The 13,348-nt window shown below is 40.3% G+C and overlaps 2 protein-coding genes across 6 annotated transcripts; one reads left to right on the top strand and one right to left on the bottom strand.

The window, feature by feature from the left end:
• Positions 1 to 448: 448 nt before the first annotated feature.
• smap2 (small ArfGAP2) lies at positions 449 to 8,977 on the bottom strand. Of its 5 annotated transcripts, none has more exons than XM_077743567.1 (9): positions 8,752 to 8,977; positions 3,312 to 3,445; positions 3,089 to 3,253; positions 2,963 to 3,022; positions 2,838 to 2,895; positions 2,424 to 2,545; positions 2,164 to 2,350; positions 1,723 to 2,025; positions 449 to 1,295 (listed from the first exon to the last, which is right to left on the bottom strand). In XM_077743567.1, the coding sequence occupies exons 1-9, from the start codon at positions 8,852 to 8,854 to the stop codon at positions 1,105 to 1,107; spliced, it is 1,323 nt and encodes a 440-aa protein (XP_077599693.1). In that variant the 5' UTR covers positions 8,855 to 8,977; the 3' UTR covers positions 449 to 1,104. The 5 variants fall into 5 exon arrangements, with proteins under 5 accessions (XP_077599693.1, XP_077599696.1, XP_077599697.1 ...); XM_077743570.1 differs by having other exon boundaries at positions 1,727 to 2,025; XM_077743571.1 differs by having other exon boundaries at positions 1,733 to 2,025.
• Positions 8,978 to 9,233: 256 nt separating this feature from the next.
• On the top strand, positions 9,234 to 12,753 carry trappc3 (trafficking protein particle complex subunit 3). Its single transcript, XM_077743451.1, has 5 exons — positions 9,234 to 9,597; positions 9,741 to 9,838; positions 10,487 to 10,586; positions 11,264 to 11,446; positions 12,257 to 12,753. Exons 1-5 carry the CDS (start codon positions 9,556 to 9,558, stop codon positions 12,374 to 12,376), a joined length of 543 nt encoding a protein of 180 aa, XP_077599577.1. The 5' UTR covers positions 9,234 to 9,555; the 3' UTR covers positions 12,377 to 12,753.
• The last annotated feature ends 595 nt before the right edge of the window (positions 12,754 to 13,348 follow it).

Raw genomic sequence — 13,348 nt, 5'->3', positions numbered from 1 at the left:
GACTGATACACTAACAGAAGATAAAAAAGGAAAATAACAGCACATTTTCCATTTTTGTCGCCCTTAAAAGACACATTCAGAACATGAAAACATGACACAATCATTGTATAAACATTCCTGTCATGCAATTGAGCAAAAACGCAAAACCGAGCGATCTCGCTAAGCCATCGTGATGCTTTGTAGCCAAATTTTCTGCATACAATTATAATCCTGAAACTCTGCACAGGCCAAAACTATTTTCAACGCTATCTTGGCAGTTGTACGTACTTCTTCTCGCGCTATAAAATTAACAGCACGCCGGCTACATACAAGATATACATAACAACGCTTGTAAAGCTAGTCTTTATCTTTGGTTTATGCCAAAATCAAAGCTGCCAACTACCTCGCAATTTCAGGAGTTTACCTAGAAATGCAACCCAAACTCTATTATTACTACTATTATCTACTATTTTGGAAAAGTAGCACAAAAAAGCTCTGCAAAATTGAGTTCAAGGCTCTCACATACAGCGGACAAGATATTGATTTGCCTTGCTCGTTAAAATAAGGAACGTGTAGCTGCCTCATTAGTAGATTTAAAGGAATTTAATACCATTTTAACCCCCTTTTTTGCCCGTATATCATTCCAAATGTGCCTGAGTGCTACATCCATTCTGAAAATAAAACCATTTTGTTGATTGATTCATTACAATCAACAACACTTTTCATTTTTACTGTGCTTAAAACTACCCCTTAGCTTCCCATTTTAAACTATAAAACAGCAAATTTATGGGTGCCGCCATTAGATATTGTATTAATATTCAGGGGGGCTGTATTTCAAATAGAAATGTGCAAAATATTCATCATTTTCTTCCTAGATGAAACCCGGAGAGATTGCTTATTATTAAGGGAAAAGGAAGAAATGATAAAAAAATCAAAGTTATCAAAATGTGCACCTTTGACCCTGTTTGCTGCACGGACGAAAAGTTCCCAAGGCAAGTGTGGACATTTTTTTGTTGTTTGAGGCAGGATCGGACTGGGGTCGGTCGGTCGATTGGTCGCTTGATTGGTCGGTCGGGCGTGGCAGGCGAGGGAGGAAGAGGTAGTTGTACTTTTGTTTTGTTTTTTTTACTCTTGTTTCTTCCTCCGATTGTTGGAAAAGAGTCCCAAGTGCTCTCGTTGAGGGCTCGCCAAGTTCTCTCTCGAGGATGTAATACCGTTTATTTCCAGACATGTGCCGTCATGTGCGCCGAAGTCGGGGGTGCCGTACTTCCCGTGGCTTGACTCAACAGATTCATGCCAGACCGCATGTGCTGCATCTGAAAAAGATGAATGAAATGGTTCAATGGTCATTATTATATTTGGTTATTATGAAATTAGTAATTTCATCACTTTTAAAGTGGCACAAAAACTGAATACTTTTGACAATGTTCTTATGCAAAAAAAGGAATATTAAAGCAGCTCTATACATAGTATCTTCCATATTTTAGCTCATAGGTTAGCAAAGAGCCAGATGCACTCATTGAAAGAGCCACATGTGGCTCCCGAGCCATAGGTTCCCTACCCTTGGTCTAAGGTGTCTTTTTCTGTGTCTGTATTCTCACCCTCTGTGAAATTTCCCATATACAGGATGAATAGTTATTTCATCTAATATAAAAACATTACAGCAATATTTTAGAGTTTACATTTTGTAGGTTAAAATTCAATAAAGGGACGTTTTGGCATGTCCAAAAAGAAATAACACACCCACACACACATCTGTCCAATGTTCCATTGCAGCTGCTGTGCTCCAATCACTTGCTGATTGGCCAACCCCAACGCCGGGCCTCCATGGTGTCCCATCACCCCCGCGCACGACTGCACCATTCTGCTGTCCCATCATCATGTTTGGGCAAACGCCATGTTGAGCCGCCATGGATCCGTTCTGCTGCCGGGCCATCGCATCCACCTGAGACACGCCCACTGCCCCGCCCATCCCGGCCACGTGGGCTAACGAACGGTAGGAAGCATACGGGTGTGTCGGGTAACCCATTTGGTTCATGTAAAGGCCTTGGAAAAGAAACAAGAGGGTGAAATTTATCACAAAGTTCCGGAAAATACTTCCATTAAAATATAGTGTCTGACTTTTGGATTGAAATGTATTTGATGTACTATAATGCAAAAAAAAAAAAAGGGAGGATCCCTAACCGTGAGGATGCGGCGCCATACTGCTTTGGTGCACTGACGGCGTGGAGCCGTACAAGGACAAGATGGAGTCCTTGGACAGCTTTCTGAACGCGCCCTCCGCCTTTCGGGGTGCCGGATCCAAGAACAGGCTGAGGTTTTCAGGCACGGAGGCGGTCACTCGGCTCTGAGGCAAGAAGGTGGAGGCTGCCTAGAGTTGAAGAAATTGTTTTTAGTTGTAACAAAAGATGGAAAACGCCCACGCCATCATGCAGATGACGCACTGTGTTGTTTGTGGACGACGTGGAAGAATCTGAGAGGTGACTGAATAGATCCAAGGCGGGATGTGCAAAATGGCGACTGCCTGGAACGCCATTGGACGAGGCGGGACAGGGTGTAGGTGAATCTAGAGTACAGATTAGAAATGCAGTAAAGCTGATAAAATATATAGGTTTACACATCCATGTATGTATATATATTTGTAATTAAGTATTCATTCGGACTATAGGTCGCACTGGGCATTTTTCTTTGTTATTAGAAGGTCAAAAAAGTAGAATAAATCAATTTATGTTAATGTATTGGAAAGGAAAGAGATGTATTGGGTGTTATGAAAAAGTACAAAAAATATGCTAAGTCAAAAAATACACGACTATATATATTTTTTTAATTTTATGTGTATTCTATCGACAATACAATACCTAATCCCAACAAATCCGTCACGCACTGGGAGTCTGTTTTCGGGCTGATGTCTTTTTTCTGTCAAAAACGACAAAATGAGTCAAAAAAAGCAACAAAAAATACATCATTGTGGCAGCTCACTTACAATTTTCATTTTCTCAAATACAACAGGTTCCTTAGGGATATTCTCACAGCTCTTTTCTTTCTGCATTGAGAAGGTCATTTTTAATGTCTGACAAAAATAGTGGTGCTGATGATAGTGGCAACTCACCCGCAGCATCTGAATATCCAGGACTTTATCCATATATTTTTTCCTGTCGTACTTGTCCCTGATGAAGTTCTCCGCCGACTGGTCGCTCTCGGGTCGCTGGAAGCATTGGGGTAAGAAGGCTTCGTACAAGCGTTTTGCCTTGGCGTTTCCCATCTCCTGAACGCACTGCGGTGGGAGTAAATATAACAACAAGACCACCCCATAACCGGAATGAATATCCTACCTGAACTTGTTCCTGCGTCCAGCGGTCCAAGTTGACAGACTTGACTTTGGAGATGTGTACCCCGAGATTTCGATGAAAACCAGCGCATCTTATGCATATGAAGATACCCAAATTCCACGAAGACCACCTGGGACCTAAAAAAATAATGGATTTAGATTCTCCTGGGAGGCCAAGTGCAAAGAATCCAATTATTTTTAGACAAATTACACAAAGTCATTCTACAATCCAGCAGGGAGCTTGTTTTCATCATACAATCTTCTCACAGATTCATTTTTCATTTTCAGAACCACTTTAAGATCTACTTTTCAATGAGCCAACCTCCCGTGGGTTAGAATTCAGGGGTGTGGGGATGGTGGGGGTTGGGGTTTTTACTTCTTGTTCCACAGTACCTTTGCACAAAAGTGGAATGTTACAAGTGCAATCAGTGCATTGGAGTCAGGTGCTCGTTGTTTCATCCCTACCCCCGAGTTGGTTCAACTCTGTGTCTGTGGAAAAAGAAGCTAACCCAACCCATCACCATCCCCACCCCCACTCTTGAATTCTAACCCACGAGAGGTTGGCTCAATGAAAAGTACCACACTGAACTGGATTTCAACCCAGCACTCCAGAGCTGTGGGGCACACGTGCCAACCACTCAAGCCGCTGTAAACACATATAATTTCTATCAATTGGACAATTTATGTCTAAAATGCCTTTCATATAGTATCTGCATTCTCAAACTTGCTACTGTGACAATAATATTTCCCAAATATGGGATGAATAAAGTTATCCAATCCAAGGAGACTGAGAGGGAAATTTCACCAAAACACAGACTTTTTTTGCTCCAAGATCTACTTCTCAATGAGCCAACCTCCTGTGGGTTAGAATTCAAGGGCGGGGGTGGGGATGGGAGAGTTTGCTTCTTGTTCCACAGTACCTTTGCACAAAAGTGGAATGTTACAAGTGCAATCAGTGCATTGGAGTCAGCTGCTCGTTGTTTCATCCCTACCCCCGAGTTGGTTCAACTCTGTGTCTGTGGAACAAGAAGCAAACCCGACCCATCACCCTCCCCACCCCCACTCTTGAATTCTAACCCACGAGAGGTTGGCTCAATGAAAAGTACCACACTGAACTGGATTTCAACCCAGGACTCCAGAGATGTGGGGCACACTCAAGCCGCCGGAAACACACATAATTTCTATCAAATGGACAATTTATGTCTAAAATGCCTTTCATATAGTATCTGCATTCTCAAACTTGCTACTGTGACAATAATATTTCCCAAATATGGGATGAATAAAGTTATCCAATCCAAGGAGACTGAGAGGGAAATTTCACCAAAACACATAGACTTTTTTTGCTCCAAGATCTACTTTTCAATGAGCCAACCTCCTGCGGGCTAGAATTCAAGAGTGGGGGTGGGGATGGTGATGGGTTGAGTTTGCTTCTTGTTCCACAGACACAGAGCTGAACCAACTCAGGGGTAGGGATGAAACAACGAGCAGCTGACTCCAATGCACTGATTGCACTTGTAACATTCCACTTTTGTGCAAAGGTACTGTGGAACAAGAAGCAATACCTCAACCCCCACCATCCCCACCCCCGACCTTGAATTCTAACCCACGGGAGGTTGGCTCATTGAAAAGTAGATCTTGGAGCAAAAAAAAGTCTATGTGTTTTGGTGAAATTTCCCTCTCTGTCCCCTTGGATTGGATTGGATAACTTTATTCATCCCATATTTGGGAAATATTATTGTCACAGTAGCAAGTTTGAGAATGCAGATACTATATGAAAGGCATTTTAGACATAAATTGTCCAATTGATAGAAATTATATGTATTTCCAGCGGCTTGAGTGGTTAGCACGTGTGCCCCACAGCTCTGGGGTCCAGGGTTGAAATCCAGGTCGGTGTGGTACTTTTCAATGAGCCAACCTCTCGTGGGTTAGAATTCAAGAGTGGGGGTGGGGATGGCGATGGGTCGGGTTTGCTTCTTGTTCCACGGACACAGAGTTGAACCAACTCGGGGGTAGGGATGAAACAACGAGCAGCTGACTCCAATGCACTGATTGCACTTGTAACATTCCACATTTGTGAAAAGGTACCACGTATGACTTCTTCCAGCGGGGGTGTTCCAACCTTTTTGCTGCAAAATCTACTTTTCAATGAATTCACTTTCACAGGCCGCTGGAAAATGCTCAGCAATTATTTATGTTGATGTAACTTGACATCAGGGACATATTTATGCCTGTACATCATTTCAGGATTTGTCCAATTTTCATTAATAATTAAGTAAGGTAAGTGAGTCCAAAAGCATTGTGAGGATATTGATCTCCCTTCTTACTTGTTGCTGCAGTGTGGCTTTTTCAGCACTAGGTGGTGCAAAAAATGCATCGTCCATTAAAAGAGGAAGTTGTGCATTAGAACAAATCTGTTTTTCTACGCTGTGCCACACTTTGAGATATACATTGCATACAATAATGGTCACCCACAGGATTTTTTGGGGCATGACGGGCAGACGTTGCATAAAGATGAAGTGTGTCTGGCAAAAGCATTAGCTGCCACGCTGACTAATAATAGAATTACTGCGCAAAGCCTTCTTAACTGCAGCAAACACTTGTGAGGGATTATCAAATATGCGCAAACTCCTCGATTAGGGGAAGACGTTTGCTGCTTTGGATGTGATTTCAAATCTGCATTTTCTCCCCTGGCTGTTTGGAGTTGTGCTTTCTCTCGTACCTTTATCGCTTTGCAGCAGGCTGACCTTTTAGTTCCTGCTTCTGAATTATTGCCAACACTGCCTTTGTTTTTATTGCATCTTTTAATGTCATCTACAGTAAGCATCTATCTTACTATAAAGCTATCTAGTAGTTGGCCTATCATATAGAGTTAAAACGTCTGCAAAATAGTTTGAATACAAATGAAAACTGGAAAAAAATACATGTTTATATAATGAACATGCACAATTTGCAACTTATTTTATGACTGCTATTCAGTACTAGGTACACCAAAGAAGCTAATTACGGACGAGTGGTCCTGATGTTTGTAGAGGTTGCCTAGCAACCAGATAAGGCCCGAGCTCGGGGAGGCACAAGAGTTGTGTATTGTTTACTTTGAACAGAAATAGTCAGGACAGTAGGAGGCCATGTTAGAAATAAAGGAGAGTTCTGGGAAAAAAAATTGAATCCCGTCGATGCACTGGCGGAGAATTACACTCAAAAAAAATTTCTAAAGTTTGTTAAAAATACAAAGCCATTTTAGTTGTAGTTACTGGCTTACACTGGCACGTGCATGAGAGGCCTGCCAATGCATACATCTCATTAGCCGACATCCCACAAGGATAAATGCTACTTTGGGCAGTTAATCCCACCGAGCTGCAATTGCAGGAACCTGAGCGCCACTCAAGCACATGGCAGCTGTACAATGTGTTGACACGTGGATTTGTTTGACTGACATCCATCAAAGTGGGACATTTTCAGTTACAAAAAAATGTATGTGACGTTTATATCCATTTTTTGGTATCATTGTATTGCATTTAAACATAGCCAAACAATTTTGAAGCCCCTCACAGCCCTCCAGCACCCCTGAAGCCATCCTATGACCCAGTATTAGTGGTTTATATTAACCAACAGATGGACCCTGATTGATAATTCATATTTTTACCATCTGCATTAAAATGTGAGGGCCAATTTTGATGGGAAACAATAAGACTGGAAATAACATGGTTTTTAGATAGTGACCTTTTAAGGTCTAGTTGAAAAAATACTTTGATAGTGATTGAAAACACTATAATACAAAGTACTATACACACAAATAGAATGTGATTGGGTGTCAATCTCTCTTTGAGTCCATGACTCTTGGGATGCTAAGAGGAAAATCTCTTCCGGCACCTGACTTCTTAAAAACACGTGAGGGGCGGGGTTTGGAGGCATGACATCAATAGATGTCGTCCCCACGGCAACGCAAGAACGCAGGCCCGATAAGAGCCTCTGAAAAATAATGCCACACTCCAATTAAAAAAGCATGAAACCAAAAATTGTCCATTCAATTGTTTTTTTGGTGTTTTTTTTACCACCACTTTAGTAAAATACTTAACCTGAGTGACTTTTTTTTACGCAAATACAGATGTTTTCCCTCACTAATCTCCACCTGTCACGTAATGATGACTTTAACGTGCCATCTAAAATCAGGCCACTTCTTAAAATGATACAATTCCATGCAATATGAATCAAATAAATCAATCATTTGCATAAAAAGCTGTCATAAAAGTGACAACATCTCAAGTTGACCAATGAGAGCCTTGCTTTTATCCCCCCCCCCCCCCTTGGGAGATCATGTTTTGCTCCATCATATCTTATGTTGTTGGGAGACAAGGTGGAAAGGACGAATATGAATAAATCACAACATTAAAGCACTCAAGAGCCCGTTTGCAGAGTTTCATTAAAAATGTGCGTAGTCAGCAACTTGTGTCACTCCAACCTGCACCGATTTAGTAAATAAGACACGCTAAGATGCACACGTGCACAGCTGGAACCCGCTTAGTCATTCCACCATTGATAATATTCCCGTAAGCGAGCCGGGAAGGATGCCAGCATGGATTTTGATGGGAGGATTTATAGCAGAGATGGAAGTGCTGCTAAGTAGCGTAGCGAGGGATGACAAACACTGATTGTACTCACATTCAATGCTTCTCAAGGTCTCGGGTCATTTGCGTCAATACCCGCACTTTAGCCACTAAATAAAGCCTTCTGTGACAACTGTGACTATCCAAATTTATTTTTTATCATTCAAAAGATCACTCAGAGATTACAGAGTCATATTATTTTGCTTTTTATCTATCAAGACCGGTGAATGTATTGTTATTTTTTTGATTTTTCTCTTGTCTGACTTGCTTATGTGTTCAAAACAAGAGAGTTTAACAGTGGAAAAACTGGTTTAACAAATGAATGACCATCTCAGGTCACCTGATACAAAGCAAGAAACTCTAAAAAGACATTCAGAAAATGGAAAAAAAACAACATTGTTGGACATGAGTATTAGTACTTCATTTTATGACTTATTTTATGCTCATTATATCTGAAAAAAAGGAACTATTTGGAATGCATAGGAGTTTTTTTGTGTGCAATTTAGGAAAGTTAATTAGAAAAAATGTGAGAGAACAAATTAGACAAATAGCATCAATACTTGAACTTTCACGAGAGTCATTTCTCTTACACAAAGTACACCGAGTACTTTTGTGCAGGTAATTAAACATGCATGAACATAAGACATGAAAGAGCAATGAATAATCCAAATGATAATCAACATCTACATTACTAATTTGATTGAAATCCCAATGAATTGACATTCATTTGAAACCAGCAGTTTGGCGATAAAGAAAGATAGATAGTGTCTTAAAAGGCAATGGTGCAATCGCCTTGACGCATGGTGTTGCCTGTTTGTATTCAGCAAGAAGACGACCCACCTTTGGATTCGCAGTCGGCGCAGAATTTATTCTCCTCCAATGCCAGCAAAGAGTTGAGCACCGACTGGTATCTGTCGACGTCCTTCACCGGTTTGCCCGTCATCGTTGCCAGAGAGAGTTGAGCTCACCTCGGTCGGTCCACAGCAGCCACGCCGTCCACTGATTCTCAAATAACCCTCCTTGCTTTCGATTCCTGGAAGCGCTGAGCGGCAGACTGGCGCTCCACGATGGGATGAGGAGGAGGAGGGAGGAAGAGGAAGAGGAGGAGGGAGGAGGAGGAGGAGGATGTTGAAGAGGATGAGGAGGAAGAGGAGGATGATAGTTAGTTAGACTGCCACCCAGTTGTCTGTTGATGTAAAGTCAGTTTCTAACGCGTTTGTTTTGTTCTTCCTAACCACAAGAGGGCAGTCATTGTACGCCGAAGTGTTTGCAGAATCATCAAGATAAAATGTGAGCACGAATAACGTTTCATTTGCTTCAAAATAAGAGGTTGATATTGCTCATAGTCGTTTAGTACGAGTAGTGTGGACACGTTTGATGAACTAATTACTCTTCAATATTAAATTATAGATTTTTTTGAACTTTTTTTGTAATATATTAGAGCTTTGACGCGGAACTATAACAGAATATTTTTTCTTTTGACTGTTCCCGGAAATTGTTCATATGTGTAATCGACATTGAATGTTGGACGCCAGAAAATAGAGTGACTAATACGGAAACAGTTCAAAAGTCTCCATAAATATCATTTAAAAAGATTCATATTCATTTAGCATTCTTTCTGTGCATCATATAACAATTTCCACAATGTCCAGGCAATCCAATCGCACAACAGACAGCAAGAAGATGGTAAGCATTTCTTTCTAAAAAGATGAATTATACATTGTAGTGCGCACGCGATGCTATCCTTAGGTTAGCGCAACCTGGTGATAAATCACTGATCTGTTATGGAATTTGAGCAATAATATTTTGTGTAATATCTTTCCGTGTAGAATTCTGAGCTGTTCACACTAACGTACGGTGCTTTGGTCACACAACTATGCAAAGACTACGAGAACGATGAGGAGGTCAACAAACAACTGGACAAGATGTGAGTTTGCAAAACGCAGCATTTAAATAAGGGACTATAATTAATTTAATGGGATATGAATTGACTTCCACAAATAAAATGCATACTTGGTTATTCATCTACTCCCTTATCCCTAGTAACCGTGATGATTCACTTTCTAGTCAAATCAGATGTTTTGGAACACTATTTATTTGCACAATGTGTTTATGTCAACGGCAATTTCATATATTACACAGAATGAATATTGGCAGTTTGCTATGCCAAACATTTTTAAGAAACTTAATCATCACTGGCTGCGGATGATCATGTGACATTGCCTGTCCAATCAGTGTTGCGAGAAATTGATATCTTGAAATACATAAAAAAAATCATATTCTTTTACACTAATGTAGGGTTCAGTGAATGCGCTTATGAAACTGGTTAAGAACGAATGAAAGAAACATATCATGTGGCTGAAAGTAAATTTTCAGGAATTTCTGCTTGATGTTTCCCGGCCTCTGATGAGTTTGTCATCATTGTTCAGTGGGCCAACACATCACAGGGGACCTTTTTAGAGAAGTAAAATCTCCTGCCAGATGATTCAAGTTGAAACCACCACATCTTCCATCTCATTACAGGAAAATGTGTGTTGATTTCACGTTCTTATTTTCCCCCTTCTCACTTTCACAGGGGTTATAACATCGGCGTGCGTCTCATCGAAGACTTCCTGGCACGCTCCAGCGTCGGCAGGTGTCAAGATTTCCGAGAAACGGCCGATGTCATCGCCAAGGTGATTGGACGCTCGCGGGCTAATCAGAGCGTAACTGTGGATATCTTCCAAATGGAAGGATAAATTCTTCGAAAAATACATTTTATTGAAACATCCTTTTTAATGCCGGGAGAATTAAAAAGAAAAGTTTCATTTTCACCCCCCCAAAGCCAAGATCTCTAACTTTTTAATATGTACCCACATTGACAAGAACTTCATATGTTCAACATGCTGACATAATAATCCTGCTTCCATTTCCTTTGAAACACGTGTTCACATTTCCTTCCCTCGCCGTCGTATTTTGTAGAGGTCATCATTTCCTCTGTGACCCCAAGAAGAAAAAAAAACATTTTTTAACATCTGCTTTCAATATGTAGGTTGCGTCACGACGTACATGTTATTCCATACTTTGTCATAACCGAGAACTGCAGCCGTATTGAACATTTTTGGGTGGTTACAAGCAATTTTCCCTCTTCTCTGCGCAGCAGCCATCATATGGCGCGTAGTAAATAAAATCCAAACTTTTTATTTTTTTATTTTATACCCCTTTTCTCATGATGGCGCAGTTTACTTGGCAGCCAATGGCAGTAGCTCTTTCCACTATTAAGCTTTTCGTGTTTACAGCATGTTTTACATGGAAAAATTAGCTTTTCCCCACCCAATTCTACCATTTTAACGTTAAAGGCCTCTACCCCCAGGTGGCGTTTAAGACCTACCTCGGCGTCACCCCCAGCGTGACCAACTGGAGCCCCGCTGGAGACGAGTTTTCCCTAATCCTGGAAAGCAACCCATTGGTTGACTTTGTGGAGCTGCCCGATAACCACAACACGCTGGTCTACTCCAACCTGCTATGCGGCGTTCTCCGAGGCGCCTTGGAGATGGTAACTTAGCACCACAACACGTAGCTAAACAATCATACGTTCTGCAGTAAATTATAGATTGGCTTCTGCAGTGCATTTTTAGAACAAATGTCTTTTTGTCCATCTATCAGTGTCAAAATAAAACACATCCCCACTAATTTATTACCATCTTCCATAACACTATCTTAGCTTTGTGTTAAACTAAGCAGACCCACATAAGATCCTCCATCACTAGATTCACTTTTATCATATTTTTTCCTGTTTGGTCCATTTTTTTTCTCAAAAATTACATCCAAATGTGAACAAAAATGTCTTTTTTCCCCCCTGTACGTACTATAATGTCTATATGAGAAGTTGAGGGTGGGTGGGAAAATCCCATTTCTTTCAGAATGGTCTTTTTTCTTTTTTAAACCCAATGGAAAGTTTTAACGCACCGTGGTAAATCGTCGTGATTATTTTTTAAAATTTATGAGCTCATTTCACCCCTGACATGGATCCTGCTTTCCTGAATTTAAAAGTGGAACATAACAAGCCTGTGTTCATGTGAGTTATAGCTTTTAATCATTTGTTACTGTAAAATATTGTTACCTATTTTTGAATATGGAACCACCTGCCAGGCTGCATTAGAATATTATTTACCACCAACTTATTTTCATGACCTTTTTACAACATATGTAGATATAAATGCTTATTTATGTATTAAATTAGTGCCAGTTCTTCTTAAATTGCACTAAGCGTAAGTATTATTGTCAAATCATGCACTGTATTGAATAAGCAGGGAGGTTTTTCATTTATTTAGTGAAAAATGAGGCGTACCTTTTTAACTTGCAGGTCCAGATGGCTGTGGATGTCAAATTTGTCCAAGACACCCTTAGAGGGGACAACGTGACAGAAATTCGCATGAAGTTTATCAAAAGGATTGAAGAGAATCTCCCCGCAGGAGATGAGTGACAATATTGTCAATTAGTCATGGCGTCATTCGCAATGGTTGTCTTTTTTTCTTTTTCTGGAAGAGAACACTCACTTCTCAGACGACAAAGAAAGTGCGATTCATTCAAAAACCGCTCTGAAATCCAGCAAATTTGTGTGGCTCTACCACTTTAAATATGCTTTGGATTAAAACGATCTTATCTATAGTTAACTAATTACAGATCTCTTCCTCTTGAAGGAACACTGGCTTTTCTCACACAGTCTTTTTCTCATTATTATTTGCTCAAAACAGACAGTCCCCCATCAGTGAAAATCTTGCTGTAAAGTCACAATATGTTTTTTTTAATTGTCTGTCATGCTAAATTATATATATGTTATAAAATGCAGCATATTAGATAGTTTTTCTGGCCCTGTTCTTTTTACATTCACTTTAAATCATTTTCTCCCTCCAAAACCAATGGTTAGCTGTTTATTTTAAACTTTTTTTATTTTTAAGGGGCAAACAATTACAAGTGTGTGTTTACATGTTTGCTCACTGGGGAACAGTCTGTTTTTTAAAGGCAACTGGTTTTCTGGTGGTCACACTTGTGAATGGCTTTGCAGTAACAAGAACAAACTTCCCATTTAGAAGCAGTACACACCTTGTCAATAACTGCAAACAGACCCCTATGGATATATAGATCCCGACCCCCTGCTAGAATAATATTGTGTGTTCTATTTTGGAAGAAAAATGCATGAACAACAAGGAATTCTCAGCCTAACCAGCAGAGAGCACTGTTAGGATAACATTGGAGTGACGTTTATGTCTGTCAAGAAGCAAAATTTGAGCCCACTTTGCATTTCTGGATCATGACAACTATACTTTGAGTGCCATATTTGGAAGAAAAAAAAGTGGAATGTAGACTTGCCAGAGTATATAAATTGGTGGATACAATATCAGCTTTTGAATATGGAAAAAGCAAATATTTCTTAGCGGGGTGACTGTTTGTTGTT

This window comes from Stigmatopora nigra, chromosome 21 (genome assembly GCF_051989575.1).
Source record: "Stigmatopora nigra isolate UIUO_SnigA chromosome 21, RoL_Snig_1.1, whole genome shotgun sequence".
NCBI classification, from domain to species: Eukaryota; Metazoa; Chordata; class Actinopteri; order Syngnathiformes; family Syngnathidae; genus Stigmatopora; species Stigmatopora nigra.
This window is presented reverse-complemented; position numbering and strand designations above follow the sequence as displayed.

Excerpts from the sequence above, each read along its gene's own strand:
- smap2 (XM_077743567.1), bottom strand. The coding sequence starts at position 8,854 with ATGACGGGCAAACCGGTGAAGGACGTCGACAGATACCAGTCGGTGCTC. Across the intron at positions 3,446-8,751 it reads CGCCGACTGCGAATCCAAAG|GTCCCAGGTGGTCTTCGTGG; the intron begins GTGGGTCGTCTT and ends TTATTTTTTTAG. Across the intron at positions 3,254-3,311 it reads GGACGCAGGAACAAGTTCAG|TGCGTTCAGGAGATGGGAAA; the intron begins GTAGGATATTCA and ends CTCCCACCGCAG.
- trappc3 (XM_077743451.1), top strand. The coding sequence starts at position 9,556 with ATGTCCAGGCAATCCAATCGCACAACAGACAGCAAGAAGATG. Across the intron at positions 9,839-10,486 it reads AACAAACAACTGGACAAGAT|GGGTTATAACATCGGCGTGC; the intron begins GTGAGTTTGCAA and ends TCACTTTCACAG. Across the intron at positions 10,587-11,263 it reads CGGCCGATGTCATCGCCAAG|GTGGCGTTTAAGACCTACCT; the intron begins GTGATTGGACGC and ends CTCTACCCCCAG.